This window comes from Chiloscyllium punctatum, chromosome 20 (assembly GCF_047496795.1).
Source record: "Chiloscyllium punctatum isolate Juve2018m chromosome 20, sChiPun1.3, whole genome shotgun sequence".
NCBI lineage: Eukaryota > Metazoa > Chordata > Chondrichthyes > Orectolobiformes > Hemiscylliidae > Chiloscyllium > Chiloscyllium punctatum.
The window spans coordinates 70,977,560-70,996,310 of record NC_092758.1 but is presented as its reverse complement, the minus strand read 5'-3'; the positions used below and the strand labels follow the sequence as shown (position 1 = coordinate 70,996,310).

The window sequence follows — 18,751 nt, the reverse complement described above, 5'->3', positions numbered from 1 at the left end:
TTATAATCCAACAGGTTTAATTGGAAGCACTAACTTTCAGAGCGCTGCTCCTTCATTACCTCAGTATGTGACTGAAGGCAACTGACAGGTTACTATGATCAGTCATTACTTTATTTTAAATCTCAGCACATTGAACAATTATCAAAATATCAAAATTACATGATCCATTCAGAAAGTAAGATTGCTATGGCCCATTGCTGGAGTCTAATTCACACTCATAAACATAGATACAGAGAAACAATCAAAAACCACCACTGGGAAGGCGCTGGCTAGACTTTATCCTTGCCAGAGTCGCTTAGAAATATTATATTATCTGTAAAGGAAAATAACAAATAGGTTCAACAGGGAAATTTGGTGAATAATAACACATTACTTTGATTTTATGGTATATTCTAAACTTTAGATTATTTCACATTTTAGATCATTATTAAATGCAGATCCAAATAGCCAGTTGTACATCTGTGAGAGAGTTTAGCTTCAATAGAGACCTGTGCAATCACTGTCCCCTCCCATCAGCCAAGAGTGTTTCAGGTTGGAAGAAATGTAATAAGTGCCGCCTGTCTGGTCTACTGCCTCTCTGGCTACCTCTGACCTGGTCTCCAGGACACTGGGATGGATAAGTTGCTTGACCTTATGTCCACTGTGGCCTTAGATGGCCAACCAATGTCCACATCCGATATTCAATCCCATTCGCAATGGCAGATGGGTGAGAGTGGCAAAACCTATTCCTCACCATTTGCTCACTGCTGAGAAGGCAAGGAGGAAAGGCTGTACCTACTTCACAGGATACAAGGTGGGTGTTAGAGGCACCCCCTGAGAAATGTATCTAACGTTGACCAAGCTTCCAATGCTAGCCCCAATCTCCTACCCAGACAATTCCTAACACATTCCTGTCCAAAAAGCTGCACCTTGCATGCCTTTGGGGGACCCATGCTGATTTCCTCATGGATTGCCACATATTGTCCCAGCAATGTCTAGCACTGAACAGTGATGTGGTTTGGACTGGCCAGCAACTCTCATCTATAGACCACAGAGTTAAAGTAACTGACAAGAGAAACAAAATGGACATGAGGAGAAACCACTTCTCCAGGGAGTGGTTAGGGTCTGGATTGCACGGCATGAGCGTGTGAGATGGAGGCAGGTTCACTCGAATGGTTGGGTCTGCAATGTCCTGTGGAGTTAAAAAGTGTGGTGCTGGAAAAGCAGAGCCAGTCAGGAGCAGAAGAGTTGATGTTTTGAGCATAGGCTCTTCATCCTCATGAAGAACTTCTGCTCAAAACATCAACTCTCCTGCTCCTTGGATGCTGCCTGACTGGCTGTGCTTTTCCAGCACCACACTGTTTGACTCCAATCTCCAGCATCTGCAGTCCTCACTTTCTCCCAATGTCCTGTGGAGATGGGTTCACTTCAATGGTTGGGATCTTAAATGTACTGTCTGAAGACATAATGGAGGCAGGCTCACTCAAGTGGTTAGGAACTGAAGGCACTGAGTCCTAAACCAGGCTTCAGGGTTTTTATCTGAAGAGCAAGAATGTGCAGAAGCCTAAGGAGGGGCAAGAACTGAATTGATCTTTTAGAGAGCCAGCAGAGACACAATGGGTTGAAAGGCCACCTCTGCACTGCAAGCATTCTATGAGTCAGACTGTTGCAGAAAAAATTAAATATATTACATCAAATAGTCATAAAAACAGAACAATGTATATTTTCAAAAAGAATAGGATAAAATCTGCAGAACTGTGGAGAAAAGACAGAGTATGGAGAATTATTGGACAATGCTTTTAAAGAACATTCTCCTTCATTGCTGTAAGATCCCACGATTTAGCACTTCAACATTCACAAGATTTCCGGCCTTGTCATGAAGTAACATGACTTGACCTTTGAAAACCCATTTGCCATTTCTGTTCTTTTTTACCTTGTGTGAGAGATTAAAGCCAGGTCACAGGGAGAGGCTTACCTGCCACCACTGTCGTTGCTTGTCTTCGAACATTGCTCTTGTCCACATATTCACCATAGTCTAGTTTCCCCTCTACATAAATTCTGGCCCTATTCAGTAAACAAAAATGATAAATAATTCCAGAAGCAGCAGCACGGATCTCCTGAGCATGGGACTACTTGTCAAGTGATTTCTGTTGACTCAAATGCTGGAGTTAAAGATGGTGTTCTTCAACAAATCTCCAATGGGGAAAATCCCCCAGCTGAGTTTAGGAATTATCAGAGCTCTATTCGGAAAGGAAACTTCTTACTGAGTGCTTTGTCTTAACAGGCAACTTATCATTCAGTGCTTTGGCTGAACATCGGTATCCAAGGCTATGTGGTCTGTCCAGGGCAAGGGTTGTGGACGTTTCCCCCGGAGCCAGAGAGGAACTGGCAGTGGCTGAGAAATGATTAAAGTGGTCATGGTCCAGGGGAATGCAACAAAGAGGTCGGTTGTAAAAATGAGGTTCTACTGATTAGGTAGGGGCTAAACTAATCAGTAGAACTTCAAAAAAGGTAAATAACTTCTAGATTACTACCTCAACTCTGGCAAATTGGCAAAGTGGAAATAAAGTTCACAGAATTGAATGTATGGCTCACAGAATGGTGTCAAAGAAATGGAGTTTAATTCGGCATTAATACGGAGGAAGACAGATGCACTATTGGGATGGGCTATACCTAGACCATGCTGAGACCTGGCAAGTGGTAGAACAGAATGCAGAGAGGGCTGTGTGGATGGTGGAGTGGGTAAATGATTGAGGGGGATGTGGGGGGTGGAATGGTACAATGAACAGGAAAGCTAAAGAGAAGGGCAATCTAACAGTGCTGAGTGTATGCATTATGGTAACCAGAGTGCTACAGGAAAGGACACCGTGTACAGACAGAAGGGTGCATATGAGTAAGTATGGTCAGTTTGGGAAAAATTACAAAATGACAAAATTAAAGGCTCCTTATCTGAACATTCACTGATTGGGTAACAAGATAAAAGAATTCCAAGTCCAAATAGTTATAACTGATGGTCACAACTGCAAAGACCACTTCTTTTTATCTTTGTTATGTTGGTTTGAAATGAGAAAAGAATTGTTTTCCAGTCCAAGGCTACTTGAAGGATTGCTGCACTTATTGTAAGTGCAGCTGCTTCTCTGTCCATGCAGTTCAAAGTCACAATCTCTACAAGCTGGACCTGGGAGGAGTGTAGGAATGGAACAAATCATTGATTGGTTTGCACACTAGTGACTTGTTATTGATGACAAAGGTCTTTTTCTTGCCAACTACCACATGTTTGACTAAAGGGAAGACACAAGCAATCTCCCTGAGGTAACAGTGGCTGAAGGACCTGAACTTAAGGGAATTTCTATTTGCCAGGATTTGGTGTTGGAGAGACTGTTAGGTCTGAAGGTTGATAAGTCTCCGGGACCTGATGGCCTGCATCCCAGGGTACTGAAGGAGGTGGCTCGGGAAATCGTGGATGCGCTGGTGATTATTTTCCAGAGTTCAATAGAATCGGGGTCGGTTCCTGAGGATTGGAGGGCGGCTAATGTTGTGCCACTTTTTAAGAAGGGTGGGCGGGAGAAAGCAGGAAATTATAGACCAGTTAGTCTGACCTCAGTGGTGGGAAAGATGCTGGAGTCTATTATAAAGGATGAAATTACGGCACATCTGGATAATAGTAACAGGATAGGACAGAGTCAGCATGGATTTATGAAGGGGAAATCATGCTTGACTAATCTTCTTGAATTTTTTGAGGATGTAACTCGGAAGATGGACGAGGGAGATCCAGTGGATGTAGTGTACCTGGACTTTCAGAAAGCTTTTGATAAAGTCCCACACAAGAGGTTAGTGAGTAAAATTAGGGCGCACGGGATTGGGGGAAAAGTACTAGATTGGATAGAGAATTGGTTGGCTAATAGGAAACAAAGGGTAGTGATTAACGGCTCCATTTCGAAATGGCAGGCAGTGACCAGTGGGGTACCGCAGGGATCCGTGCTGGGACCGCAGCTTTTTACAATATATGTAAATGATATAGAAGATGGTATCAGCAATAACATTAGCAAATTTGCTGATGACACAAAGCTAGGTGGTAGGGTGAAATGTGATGAGGATGTTGGGGGATTACAGGGTGACCTGGACAAGTTAGGTGAGTGGGCAGATGCAGTTTAATGTGGATAAATGTCTGGTTATCCACTTTGGTGGCAAGAACAGGAAGGCAGATTACTACCTCAATGGTATCAAATTAGGTAAAGAGGCTGTTCAGAGAGATCTGGGTGTTCTTGTCCACCAGTCAATGAAGGCAAGCATGCAGGTACAGCAGGTCGTGAAGAAGGCTAATAGCATGCTGGCCTTCATAACAAGAGGGATTGAGTATAGAAGCAAAGAGGTGCTTCTGCAGCTGTACAGGGCCCTGGGGAGACCACACCTGGAGTACTGTGTACAGTTCTGGTCTCCAAATTTGAGGAAAGACATTCTGGCTATTGAGGGAGTGCAGCGTAGGTTCACGAGGTCAATTCCTGGAATGGCAGGATTGCCTTACACGGAAAGACTGAAGCAACTGGGCTTGTATACCCTTGAGTTTAGAAGACTGAGAGGGGATCTGATTGAAACGTATAGGATTATGAAAGGACTGGACACTCTGGCAGGAGGGAACATATTTCTGTTGATGGGGGAGTGCCGAACCAGAGGACACAACTTAAAAATACGGGGTAGACCATTTAGGACAGAGATGAGGAGAAACTACTTCACCCAGAGAGTGGTGGCTGTGTGGAATGCTCTGCCCCAGAGGGCAGTGGAGGCCCAGTCTCTGGATTCTTTTAAGAAAGAATTGGATAGAGCTCTTAAAGATAGTGGAATCAAGGGGTATGGAGATAAGGCTGGAACAGGATACTGATTAGGAATGATCAGCCATGATCATATATAATGGCGGTGCAGGCTCGAAGGGCAGAATGGCCTACTCCTGCATCTATTGTCTATTGTCTATTGACTCACAAATAACTGAATGGTTTGCGAGTGTGAATGTTTGATTTAGAAGCCATCAGACCTCCAGGAGGGAGGCAGCTGCCTGTTCTTGCTCTGCAGTAAAAAGCATCTCAAATCTGAAGATAGCTAGTTTTTTCTTCCCTCATCAGTTGCTATAACATGTAATTTTAAAGGAATAACACTGAGACATTTAGAAGTGCAAACCAGTCACTCTGTGCCTCCTGCAAGCAAACAAAAGCATCTGGAGATGATAAGGAAGATCGAGAAGCAGCATTCTGATCTGCAAATTCCCAGACTTCCTTTCCATCCATGACACCCATGTTTCTTTGCGTCTGTTTGTACAGAGGGAGACTTAAAAATGGGTTAGTCTTAAATGGATAGTTCATTATTGTTTCCCTGTAATTGCAATCTATTTGTAAAAAAAAAGCAATTCCTCCAAAGTTCAAAAACCTGGTCCATTCTTTCTGTCAACCTTGGTGTAAATGGTAGGTAAATTGGGAAACTCTGCATACTTCTCACAAACTTTAACTCATCACGACTCGAGGGATAGTAGAGCTTGATTTTTAGTGCACTACCCAATGACACCTGACACAAAAGACCAAAAGACCTAGGAACGGCAGTATCCTATTCAACCCACTGATTCCATCCTGCCATTCAATTTTGACTCATCTGGTAATTTTTTTAACTCCAAGTCCTGCCTTTACACCATTATCCATCATTCCGTTTCTGATTAAAAACTTGTTTCTTTTGACTCAACCACATCTGTGTCATGGCAAAGAGATCATGGCTGGAATCTCCTTATTTAAAGGTACCTGGCATTTCAGAAGAACCGGAAACAAGGAAGAAGAGGTGAGGTAGCTTTGTTAATAAATGATGATATCAGTACCAAAATGAGAAATTATCTTGTCTTAAAAAATCAAAATGTATATACCAAAGATGAATCAAATGTGGCGAAATCAAAGAGAACATTAAAGACATACAATGTTGCAAAGGTCAGTGGTTGGCCAAAGGATTGGGAAAATGATGGAAAACAGCAAATAAGGACTGAAAAAAAAAGGGAGAAATTGGAGTATGAGAGTAACCTAGCAAGAAACGTAAACAACAAACAAGTAATAGCTTCTTCAAGTGTATATAAAAGTGGCTAAAGTGAGCGTGGAATCCTTTAGAGGTTTTGGTTGAGGAATTAATAAGGGGAAATTGAGAAAACAACAAAGGCTTTGAATAAGTATTTTGCATCGGTCTTCAAAGCAGACATCACAAAAAGAATCCCAAAACTTGTAGAAAATCAAGGAACAAAAAGGGACGAAGGGAGCTAAGTAGTCACAATCACTACAGAACAAGTCATGGGAAACTCAATGACTGCCAAGTTCTCCTGATGTAATGGCTGATTTCCTAAAGTCTTAAAGAAATGGGCTAGAGAGGCATTGGAATCAATAGTTCTCAAAATGCCGTAAATTCTGGGAAGGTTCCAGTGAATTAGAAAACTGTAAACGTAATACCTTCACGCAAGGATGGAGAGAACATAAGAAACGTTTGGCCAGTTACTTTAACATCAGTCATTGGAAAACTGCTAGAATCCAATAATGAGCTGGTATTAGAACGGCATTTCAAAAATCAGAACACAATAAGATAGAATCAATATGGCCCTGAAAGGGAAAACGTGACTGATAAACTGATGAGAATTTTTTGAGTATGTAACAAGACGACGAGTGTGTCTGACCCATGCCCACAGTCAAGGTTAGAGAATGAGACTGGGAGTTGAGTCAGGAGAGACAGTGCAAGGCTTGGAGCAGGCAGACAGTGAGATGCTGGGAGCAACATAGGCAGAAATAGAGGGAAAGAGGGAGGGGTGAGGAGGCCAGGAGTTGGCAGAGTGAGTGACGGCAACCCAGGGGGCGGATGTGGCTGTGGCAACAGCAGAAACGGTGTTGTTCCCGATAGCAGTGGGCCCCGCGGAGGCCACAAATCTGTCGGCGATGGTCTTCCTGGCGATCGCCTGCCCCACTGAACTCATCTCTGCACACCTTAACATCGTCCTGTCCCCCTTAGTCCAAGAACTCCTCACCTACATTCGGGACACCATCCACGCCCTCCACCTCCTCCATGATTTTCGCTTCCCCGGTCCCCAACCCCTTATCTTCACCAGGGACATCCAGTCCCTGTACACCTCCATCCCCCATCACAAATGACTCAAAGCCCTCCGTTTCTTCCTTTCCCGCCGTACCAACCAGTACCCTTCCACTGACACCCTCCTTCGACTGACTGAACTGGTCCTCACCCTGAACAACGTCTCTTTCCAATCCTCCCACTTCCTCCAAACCAAAGGGGTAGCCATGGGCACCCGCATGGGCCCCAGCTATGCCTGCCTCTTCACAGGATATGTGGAACAGTCCACCTTCCGCAGCGACACTGGCATCACCCCCCACCTTTTCCTCCGCTACATCGATAACTGTATCAGTGCTGCCTCGTGCTCCCACGAGGATGTTGAACAGCTCATCCACTTTACCAACACCTTCCACCACGACCTCAAATTTACCTGGACCATCTCACACTCCTCCCTCCCCTTCCTAGCCCTCTCCATTTCTATCTCGGGCGACTGAATCAACACGGACATTTACTATAAACCAACCAACTCCCACAGCTACCTAGATTACACCTCCTCCCACCCTTGCCCCTGTAAAAACGCCATCCCATATTCCCAATTCCTTCGTCTCCGCCGCATCTGCTCCCAGGCGGACCAGTTCCAATACCGAACAACCCAGATGGCCTCCTTCTTCAAAGATCGCAATTTCGCCCCAGACGTGACCGATGCTCTCCACCGCATCTCCTCCACTTCCCGCTCCTCCGCCCTTGAGCCCCGCCTCTCCAATCGCCACCAGGACAGAACCCACTGGTCCTCACCTACCACCCCACCAACCTTCATATACATCGTATCATCCGTCGTCATTTCCGCCACCTCCAAACGGACCCCACCACCAAGGATATATTCCCTTCCCCTCCCCCAACAGCATTCCGAACAGACCACTCCCTCCGTGACTCCCTCGTCAGGTCCACACACCCCCACCAACCCAACCTCCACTCCCAGCACCTTCCCCTGCAACCGCAAGAAATGCAAACCTTGCACCCACACCTCCCCCCTTACTTCCCTCCAAGGCCCCAAAGGATCCTTCCATATCCGCCACAAATTCACCTGCACCTCCACACACACCATTTACTGCATCCGCTGTACCCGATGTGGCCTCCTCTATATTGGGGAGATAGGCCGCCTACTTGAGGAACGTTTCAGAGAACACCTCTGGGACACCCGGACCAACCAATCCAACCATCCCGTGGCTCAACACTTCAACTCCCCCTCCCACTCCACCAAGGACATGCAGGTGGAGGAAGAGCGCCTCATCTTCCACCAAGGAACCCTCCAACCACAAGGGATGAACTCCGATTTCTCCAGTTTCCTCATTTCCCCTCCCCCCACCTTGTCTCAGTCCCAACCCTCGAACTCAGCACCACCTTCCTAACCTGCAATCTTCTTCCTGACCTCTTCGCCCCCACCCCCACTCCGGCCTACCACCCTCACCTTAACCTCCTTCCACCTATTGCATTTCCAACTCCCCTCCCCCAAGTCCCTCCTCCCTACCTTTTATCTTAGCCTGCTTGGCACACTTTCCTCATTCCTGAAGAAGGGCTCATGCCCGAAACATTGATTCTCCTGCTCCTTAGATGCTGCCTGACCTGCTGCGCTTTTCCAGCAAACCTAAATGTTGTCCAGGTCTTTCCACATTTCCACACTGGCACACGTCCCATAAGAAGTGACAGCACACCAGGAAAGAGGTTTTCTACTGTGAGTGTTTCAGATCTGAACTGAGAGTGTGATGCACAAGAGAGGCATTCAAAATTGGTGGGGCAACTCATTGAAAAGAAAAAAATCTGCAAGGCCAGAGGGAAGATTTGGGACTGGGGGAGTAGCTCGTGCAAACAGCCAGTAGAAACACAATAAGCCGAGTGGCCTACTTCTACACTATGATTGTTCTGTGATTGCGTAGTGGCGAGCAGACTCTATACACCTTCCAACATCTGATAATCAACCTCAGCTCAACAGGGAAGTGAGAGCAAATGACCAAGTGTAATGTGACTGCACCTACCCTTTCTTCACGTACTGATAAGCCAAGTCCCTCAAACCGGGTCGGAATATAGAAACTCGGTGCCACGTTGTCTTCTGACTGATGTCACCTGCAATAATTCATTAAGAATTTTAGTATGCGGTTCTTCAATGTACAGACTGATACACATCATCATACTGAGCGGATTCTCAAACTGGTCATAATCTGAGTCTCAGAATCGTGCCGATTCTCATGAAGGTTCCCGCTCAGTGAAAGACCCGCCCAATTGGTCCCTTTAAGGCAGATCTGGGGGAAAAAAAATTTCTCACATCACCCTTCATCACATATCATTTTTAAAATCTATGCCCTCTCGTTCTTGTTCCTTTTCTGAGCAGGAACTTCTTTCCATCTACCCTGATCAACTCGCTCGTGGTTTTGAAAACCTCCATCAAATCTTTGCTCATGCTTCTTTGCTCCTCGGAGGACAGCTCTCCTTTTCAATCCATCCTCATAACCAAAGTTTCTCATTCTTATCAATCACTTCTGCAAGTGGGCTTCACATAGAATGGTTAGTTCAAAGGAAAGGAGGTGATAGGAAATAGATGGAGCGCTGCGACAGACGGGGTAGAGATATGGGGAGTCAATGGATTTAAAGGAAAGGGTTAAGAAGGCAGTTGTTGACAGGCATTTTCTCCACTGAAAGTCCGTATATACAGATTCACTCTTGTAGACTCTACAGACCACATTCTCAAAATAGTCCAGTAGATTTGTCAAGCTTGAATTCCCTTTAACTGACTAGGACCGATTTTGTCACCATTTTCTAAATGCTCAGCTATTATATCCTTAATGATTGAAGCCACCATTGATGTCAGGCTAACTGGCCTACAATTCGTCATTTTTCTCTCTGTCTCCTTTTTTTGAGCTACCCTCCAGTCCATTGGAACTCTTCCAGAGTCTACACAATGCTGGAAAATGACCACCAACGCACCCGCTATTTCTACGGCCACTTCTTGAAGTACTCTCGGATGCAAAGCATCAGGCTCTGGGGACTTATTGGTTTTTAATCTCATCAATCTCCCAAATACCATTTCCTGACTTATAAGGATTTCCTCAGCTCCTCCTTCATACATGACCCTCTGTCCCCTTGCATTTCCTGAAGGTTACTTCCTCAGTGAAGACAGACGCAAAGTATTTGTTCAACTGGTCTGCCATTATGGATTCACCTGATTCTAACTGCATGGGACCTACATTTGTCTTCACCAGTCTTTTTCTCCTCACATATCTTTCAAAGCTTTTGCAGTCAGATTTTACGTTTCTTGCAAGCTTATTTTCATATTCTATTTCTTTTTTCTGAATTAAACCCTTTGTCTTCCTCTGCTGAATTTTTAATTTCTTCCAGTCATTGTGTTAGCTGCTTCTTCTGGCCAATTTATATGTCTCCTCTTTGGCTTTACCACTGTTCCTGATATCCTTTGTTAGCCATGGTTGGGTCACCTTCCTTGTTTTACTCTTATGCCAGACAGGCATGTCCAATTGTTGAAGTTCACCCATGTGTTCTATAAATGTCTGCCACTGCCTATCCACCGTCAACCCCTTAAGTATCCTTAGCCAGTTTATCCCAGCCAATGCATGCCTCATACCACCAAAGTTAGCTTTCTTTAAGTTCAAGACTCGAGTCTCAGATTTAATTGAGTCTCTATATCTTACTGAAGAATTCTACCATGTTATGGTCACCTTTCCCCAAAAGATCTTGCACTGTCATATTGCAAATTTATCCTCTCTAGTTATAGAATACCCAGTCTAGGATGACTTTTCTTCAGTTGGTTTCTTGACATATTGGTCGAGGAAGCCAACCCTCATACATTCCACGAAATCCTCCTCCATTGCATTGCAACAAGTTTGGTTAGTCCAATCAACATGTAGATTGAAATCACCCATAACTGCTATACCCTTATAGTACACATCTCTAAGTCTTGTTTGATGCTATCCCCAACCTCAAAACTACTCTGCTGGTTTGTACACAACTCCCATTAACATTTTTTTTCTTTTGGTGTTCTGCAGGTCCTCCCATACAGATTCCCCATTGTCCTGGCTAATGCCCTTCCTTACTATTGTGCTAATCTCCTCATTAATCAGCAAGACTACCCCACCTCACTTTTCTGTCTGTCTTTCCTGAAAATTGGATACCCTCGGACATTGAGTTCCCATCCGTGGCCACTCTGAAGACAGGTCTTCGTAATCCCAATTAATAACTGTTTGTGCAGTTAATTCATCCATTTTATTACAAATGTTCCTTGCATTGAGAGGCAGAGCCTGTATGCTGATATTTTTGGCATTTAGAATCATTGTGAAACATAGCCATTATTTTTGTCTTTGGTTTCTCTACCTTCCACTTTCACTTTCCCCCCTTACTGTCCTTTGTATCTGTCCTCACTTCACTTCCCTCTAACTTCATGCACTGGCTCCTATCTCCCTGCCATAGTGGTTTAAACCCTCCCCGACATCACTGGCAAACACTCCCCCAAGGATTTTGGTTCCAGTCCTGTCCAGGTGCAGACCGGCTTGGACTGGTGCCACCTGCCCAGGCGCAGACCGACTTGGACTGGTCCCACCTGTCCAGGTGCAGACCGGTTTGTACTGGTCCCACCTGTCCCCGTACAGTCCAGGTTGTACTGGTCCCACATTCACCAGAACTGGTTCCATTGTTCCAGGAAGTTTAATGCCTCCCTCTTGCACAATCCTGCAAGCCACATATTTATCTTAGCTATCCTGCTATTCCCTGCTCTGGCTAGCATGTGGCACTGGTAATCCTACGCTTACCATCTTTGAGGTCCTACTTTTCAGTTTAACACCTAACTCCATAAACTCAGCTTGTAAGATCTTGTCCTGTGCTCTCTTTTTACCTGTATTGTTGGTGTGAGAATGTGAGAAACTTCTTTTATTCATTCACAGGATGAGGACATCACTGGCTAGGGCAGCATTTTATTTTTCAACCCCAAACGTCAGTCAGATGAGCAGATCAGGAGAGCAGATTTCCTTTCCTGCAGGATATTAGTGAACCAGATGGATATTTTCCTGACAATCGACAACATATTCATTAACTTCCAAATCCAGACTTTCAAAACTTGAATTCCATTCACACGAAATTTCTGCCACGAAGGATTTGAACTCAGGTTCCCTGACCTACTGATCAATGTTCAGGACCAGCATGTTGCAGTAAGGAGAAAAGACAAGAATGGCAAGGTAAGGGACCCTTGGATAACAAAGGAAGTTGTGATTTTAGTCAAAAGGGAAAAAGAAGCGTACATAAGGTTTTGGAAGCTAAAATCGGATAGGGCACATGAGGGATACAAGGAAAGCAGGAAAGAACTCAAGCAGGGAATTAGAGAGCAAGAAGGGGCCATGAACTGACTTTGGCAAGTAGGGTTAAAGAGAATCACAAGGTAGTCTATACAAAGATTAAAAGCAAGAGGATAACTAAGGAGAAGGTAGGACCACTCAATGATAAAGGAGGAAACTTGTGCTTTAAGGCAGAGGATGTGGGAGAGATCCTAAATGAGTACTTTGCATTGGTATTCACCCAGATGGATATGGAGATTGGTGTACAGCATGCTAATAATCTTGGGGCACTTTGAGACAAAGAAAGATGTTGGTTCTCTTAAGGTGGATAGGTCGCCAGGGCTTGATGATATCTACCCCAGGTTATTGAGAGAGGCAAGAGAAGAGATTGCTGGGGCCTTGATCAAGGCCTATGTATCCACACTAGTGACTGGAGAGGTCCCTGAGGACTGGTGAGTAGCTAATGTTGTTCCTCTGTTCAAAAAGGAAAATAGGGACAACCCAGGAAACCGGCGAGTCTCACATCAGTGGTTAGGAAGCTATTAGAGTGAATTCTTAGGGATAGGATTTACAAACTTTGGAAAAGTATGGTCTAATCAGGATCAATCAGCATGACTTTATGCAGGGCAAGTCATATCTAATGTGATTGAACTTTTCAAGGAGATGACGAAGGTGATTGATGAGGGTACAGCAGTGGATGTTGTCTACATGGATCTTAGCAGGGTTTTTGACAAGGTCCCTCATCACTGGCTCGTCCACAAGATTAAGATGCTTGGGATCTACAGTGACATGGATAGTCAGATTCAGAATTGGCTTTCCTGTAAAAGGCAGAGGAAAGTGGTAGAAGGGGACTTTTTTCTCTCTCCAGAAAGGCTAGAGGTCCATGATTAGTGGTATTCTGCAGGGGTCCGTATTGGGATCTCTGCTGTTTGTGATACATCTCAAAGACTGAATGAAAATGTAGGTGGGTGTGTTAGTAAGTTTGCAGTGAACATAAAGATCAGGGGAGTTGTGGATAGTGTAGAAGGTTGAAGTGGGACGTAGATCAGTTTCAGATACGAGTGGAGAAATCGCAAATGGAGTTTAATCCAGGCACAACTGGACAGGGTGGTAAAGAAGGTGAATGGCATGCTTGCCTTTATTGGTCAGGGAATTGAGTATGAAAGTCAGGATGTCATTTTGCAGATTTATAAAATTTTGGTTAGGCCACACTTACAGTACTGTGTTCAATTCTGGTCACCACATTACAGGAAGGATGTGGAGACTTTGGGGAAGTGTAGAACAGGTTTACCAGGGTGCTGCCTGGATTAGAGGGTATGAGCTATAAAGGAGAAGTTGAAAAATTCGGGTTGTTTTCTCTGGAGCAGCGGAGGCTGAAGGCAGACTTGATTAAAGTCTATAAAATTATGAGATACATAGATAGGGTTGATGGTCAGAATCTTTTTCCCAGAATTGAAATGTCTAATACCAGGGGGTCTGCATTGAAGGTGAGAGGGGGAAAACTCAAAGGAGATGTGAGAGGAATTTTTTTTAAACACAGAGTTGCAGAAGTCTGGAACATGTTGCCAGGCTGGTGGTGGAGGCGCACATGATAGGCGTTTGAGGGAGTTTTCGATAATCACATATCAAAACGCAACGTATGGAGGGATATGGACCAAGGTCAAGCAGAATGGATTAGTTTACTTTGGCATCATGTTCAGCACAACATCGTGGGTTGAAGGGCCCATTCTTGTGCTGTCCTGTTGTATGTTCTAGAAGCTAGGTCACTGGGTTAATACGTCCAGTGATAACACTAGACGCCCATCACCTCTCCTCACCTCCCCGTTTAAGTCAAGTCACTATAATAGCAAATTAAATAAGATCTGGGATACTATTTGAAATAATTTAAACAGGGCACATGCTACACTGTTAAAAGGGAATTGGAATGTTTTTCTTTGACATCATGCATGAGCAGCTGTTGCCCATAATTTCTGTTCTTTGTGGGAGCTTGGGACACTCATGCATCTTGAAGACAGAGGTGTAGGAAATATCTTCCGCTGCTTCAGCTTAGGTGCAGGGGTTCTGAGTTTACAGGGAAGTTGGAATCACTTTGCAGCATCTGGGAGGGTGAGAGTTCCCTGGGTTGTAAATTTGAGGAGGATCTTAGCCTAAAGGTCAGCAAGGATTCAGGCTGAGAGATAGGTGACCATCAGGAAGAGCAGGAAGAGGTAGGATGTTTAGAAGTGTGTCACTCTCAAACATGCACTCAGTGCTGAAGACTGCTGGCAGTGACAATACCCTAAAGGAGTGCACTCTGAGCTGGACACCAACTGACAAGGGACTTGGCAGGTGGAAACAACGAGTAGAAATGTACACAAGGAACCCTGTTTTTGTTTGTCCATACACGGAGAAAAGGAATTTGCAGACAGCCAAATCACTGTTGCATCCCGATGGTAACACAGCAACCAATTAGAGTCAACATGCCTGGTTCAATTGGAGTTAAATATCACATGAGAATAACTTTTGTTTCAGCTCCATGTCCACCAGATCCTGTGTGGATCAGCTGGCATCTTTAACCTCTCCTTACTTCAATCCGAAGTCCCCATCTGCTTCAAGAAATCCACTATCACTCCAGTGTCTAAAAAATAATTATGTAGCATGCCTTAACAACTACTGCTCGGTAGCTCTGAACTCCACATTTACAAAGCACTTCAACAGGTTAGTCAAGGCTCATATCAACGCCAGCCTTCCAAACTGCCTTGATCCCTTGCAATTCGCCAACTGGTGCAACAGGTCCACAGCAGACACCATCTCCTTGGCCCTTCACTCATCCCTGGAACATCTGGATAACAAGGATACCTATGTCACATTTCTACTTATTGACTACAATTCCGTCTTCAACATCATAATTCCAAACAAACTCACCTCTAAACTCCAAGACCGAGGTTTTGCTCCCCCCCGCCCCCGGAAGTGGCTCCTCGATTTCCTGACCCATAGACTGCAATCAGTGAGAATAGGCTGCAACACCACCTCCACCATAATCCTTAACAGTGGTACCCTGCAAGACTGTGTATCCAGCCCCCCACTATATTCTTCAGACACTTCATGACATTGTGGCCATATTCTACACCAACTCCATTTACAAGTTTGCTGGCGACACCACCACTGTAGGTTGGATCTCAAACAATGACGTGATAGAATGCAGAAAAGAGGTTGAATGCTTAGTGGCATAAAGACAACTTCTTGGTCAACATCAGCAAAAGAAGCTGGTCATTGACTTCAGAATGTGGAGAGGAGGGCACGCCCCAACCACATCATTGGTGCTGAAGCGGAGATAGTTAAGAGTGTCAAGTTCCTGGGAGTGATGATCACCAATCTGTCCAGGTCCACTCACGTTGATATAATTATCAACATCTCTACTTCCTCAGGAAGTTAAGGAAATTCATAATGTCCACAAGGATTTAACAATTTTTATAGACGTATCATAAAAAGCATCCTACCTGGAACTATCACAACATGGTAAGGCAACTGCTCCTTCCCAAGACTGTAAGAAACTACAGAGAATTGTGAACACAGCCCAGTCCATCACGCAAACCAACCTTCTATCCATTGACTCCACCTCATCAAGTTTGTGATAGCCATGCTGACTATCCCAAATGAGTCCTTGCCTCTCCAAATGCTCGTAGATCCTGCCTCTTAGAATCTCTTAATTACGCTCACAGGTTTGTATTTCCCAGGCATTTCCCTGCAGCCTTTCTTAAATAATGGCACAACATAAGTCTTTGCATACTTCACCCATGGCTGTTGATGACACAAATGTCTCCCCTGGGGCCCCGCAACTTCCTCTCTAGCTTCCCAAAACATCCTGGTATACAGTTCATCAGGTCCCAGAGATTTATCTACATGAATGCAGTTTAGGACTTCCAGCATCTCCTCTTCTGTAATGTGGACACTCTTCAAGAGTGTCACTATCTATTTTCCCTAGTTCTCTCACATCCATACGTTTCACAATGATAAATACAGACAAGAAATATTCATTTAGGATTACACTCATTTCTTGTGGCTCTGCACATAGATGACCTTGTTGTTCTTTAAGAGGCTCTATTCTCTCGCTAGTTACTCTTTTATTCTTCATTATTTGTAGAATCTCTTTGGATTCTCCTTTACCTTACCTGCCAATGTCATTTTGTGTCCCCTTCTTACCCTCCTGATTTCTCTCTTAAGTGTACTCTGATATTCTCTATACTCAAAGGATTCACTTGATCTCAGCAGCCTATACATGTCATACGCCTTGCTCTTTTTCAAGGGCAGAGCCTCAATAACTTCAGACATCCAGGGTTCCCTACTCCTGCCAGCCTTACCCTTCACTCCAACAGGAATATGCTGACCCTAAACCCTCAATTAACTGACCTTTGAAAAGCTCCCACTTATCAGACACCCCTTTGCTTGCTAACAGCTTCCGAATCAATTTTTGAGAGTTCCTAAGACTATCAAAGTTGGGGTCTTGCCCCAATTTAGAACTTTAACTCAGAGTCAGAGATATACAACAGGGAAACAGACCCTTTGGTTCAACTTGTTCATGCTGATCAGATATCCTATACAAATTCCATTTGCCAGCATTTGGCCCATACTCTAAAACCTTCCTATTCATATACTAATCCAGCCTTTTAAATGCTGTAATCGCACCAACCTCCATCACTTCCTCTGGCAGCTCATTCCACACACGCACCACCCTCTACGTGAAAACGTTGCCCCTTAGGTCCCTTTTATATGTTTCCCTTCTCATGTTAAGTCTATGCCTCTAGTTTTGGACACCCCATCCCCAGGGAAAAGACCTTAGCTATTTCCCCTTTTATGAATATGAACCACCTCCTCCCAGAATCCTCTTCAGTCACTTTTCAGTAGTGCCATCTGTTTGATGCTTTTGTACCATTTGCTGACAACAGCTCTCCTGCACTCCTTTCCTTGGTCTTTCAAAAGTTGTAATTATACCCATCTCTACCACACCCTCCGGGAGTTCATTACATTTATGCACCACCCTGTGTGTGAAAAAGTTACCCCTCAGGTTCTGTTTAAAATCTTTCCCCTCACACAAAGCCGATGCCTTTGGATTTTGGACTCCTCTGGGTAAAAGACTTTGACTATTCATCTAATTCAAGCCCCCCATTATTTTATAAACCCCAAAAGGCCACCCCTCAGCCATCTACACCCCAGGGAGAAAAGTCCCAATCTATCAAGCCTCTTGTTATAGCTCAAACCTGCCTTGTTAATCTTTTTGCAACCTTTCCTGTTTAATAACATTCTTCCTACAGTAGGGTGACTCAAATTGTACATCGTTCTTCAAATGTGACCCTTACGAATTTCTTGGAAAGCCTTATCATGTTGTCCCAACTCCTTTACTCAATGGTCTGGCTGGAGAAGGGAAGCGTGCCAAATACCTTCATCACCAAGCTTTCAAGCTTGGACATCACTTTCAAGGAACTATGTACTTGCATCCCTAGGTCTCTTTGTTCAACAACACTCCTCAGGGCACTACCATTAAGTGTGTGAATCCAGCCTTTGGTTTACTTACCAAAATGTAACATCTTGCATTGATTTGAATTAAATTTAATCTGTCATTCCCCTGGTCACTGGCCCAGTTGATGAAGATTCCATTATACTCTTAGATAACATTCTTCACTGTTTACTGACCACTAATTTTGGTACCATCTGCAAACTTATTAACCATGTCTCCTATATTCTTATCCAAATCATTTATATAAATGATAAACAGCAGTAGACATAGTTCCTTGCAACACACCACTAGTCGCAGGTCTCCAGTCTAAACCACAATGCACTACCACCACACTGTCTCCTACCATTAAGCCAATTCCCAATCCACTTGGCGAGCTCTCCTTGGACCCCAGCTTAATAACATCTTTCCTATAACTGGACGTCCAGAACTGGACACAGTATTCCAGGAGAGGTCTCACCAATGTCCTGTATAACCTCAACATGACTTCCCAACTCCTATACTCAAGGACTGAGGGATGAAAGCATACATGCCAAATGCCTTTTTCACCATCCTGCCTGCATGTGACTCAAACTTTAAAGAATAATGTACCTGCGCCCTAGGTCCCTCTGTTCGACAACACTACCCAAGTCCCTACTATTAAGTGTACCCTTGTTTGTTGTACCAAAATGCAATACTTCGCATTAATCCAGATTTAACTCGATCTGCCATTTTTCAGCCCATTGACCTGTTTGATCAAGATTCCTCTGTAATCTTAGAAAACCTTCTTTACTGTCTACTATACTACCAATTTTGGTGTTACCCACAAATTTACTAACTATGCCTTCTATATTCTCACCCAAATCTTTTATATAAATGACAAACAAAACAGGATCCA

The 18,751-nt window shown here is 44.2% G+C and overlaps 1 protein-coding gene across 2 annotated transcripts in view; it reads right to left on the bottom strand.

Annotated features, from left to right (window-relative positions):
• ssbp1 (single-stranded DNA binding protein 1) overlaps positions 1–18,751 on the bottom strand; it is a 51,926-nt gene continuing 33,175 nt past the window's right edge. For both annotated transcript variants that reach the window (XM_072591044.1, XM_072591045.1), the window contains 3 exons: positions 9,087–9,174; positions 1,955–2,043; positions 1–313 (listed from right to left, as the gene is read on the bottom strand). In XM_072591044.1, coding sequence (XP_072447145.1) covers positions 270–313; positions 1,955–2,043; positions 9,087–9,174 — 221 coding nt within the window. In that variant the 3' untranslated portion in view covers positions 1–269. The remainder of the gene's footprint in view (positions 314–1,954; positions 2,044–9,086; positions 9,175–18,751) is intronic.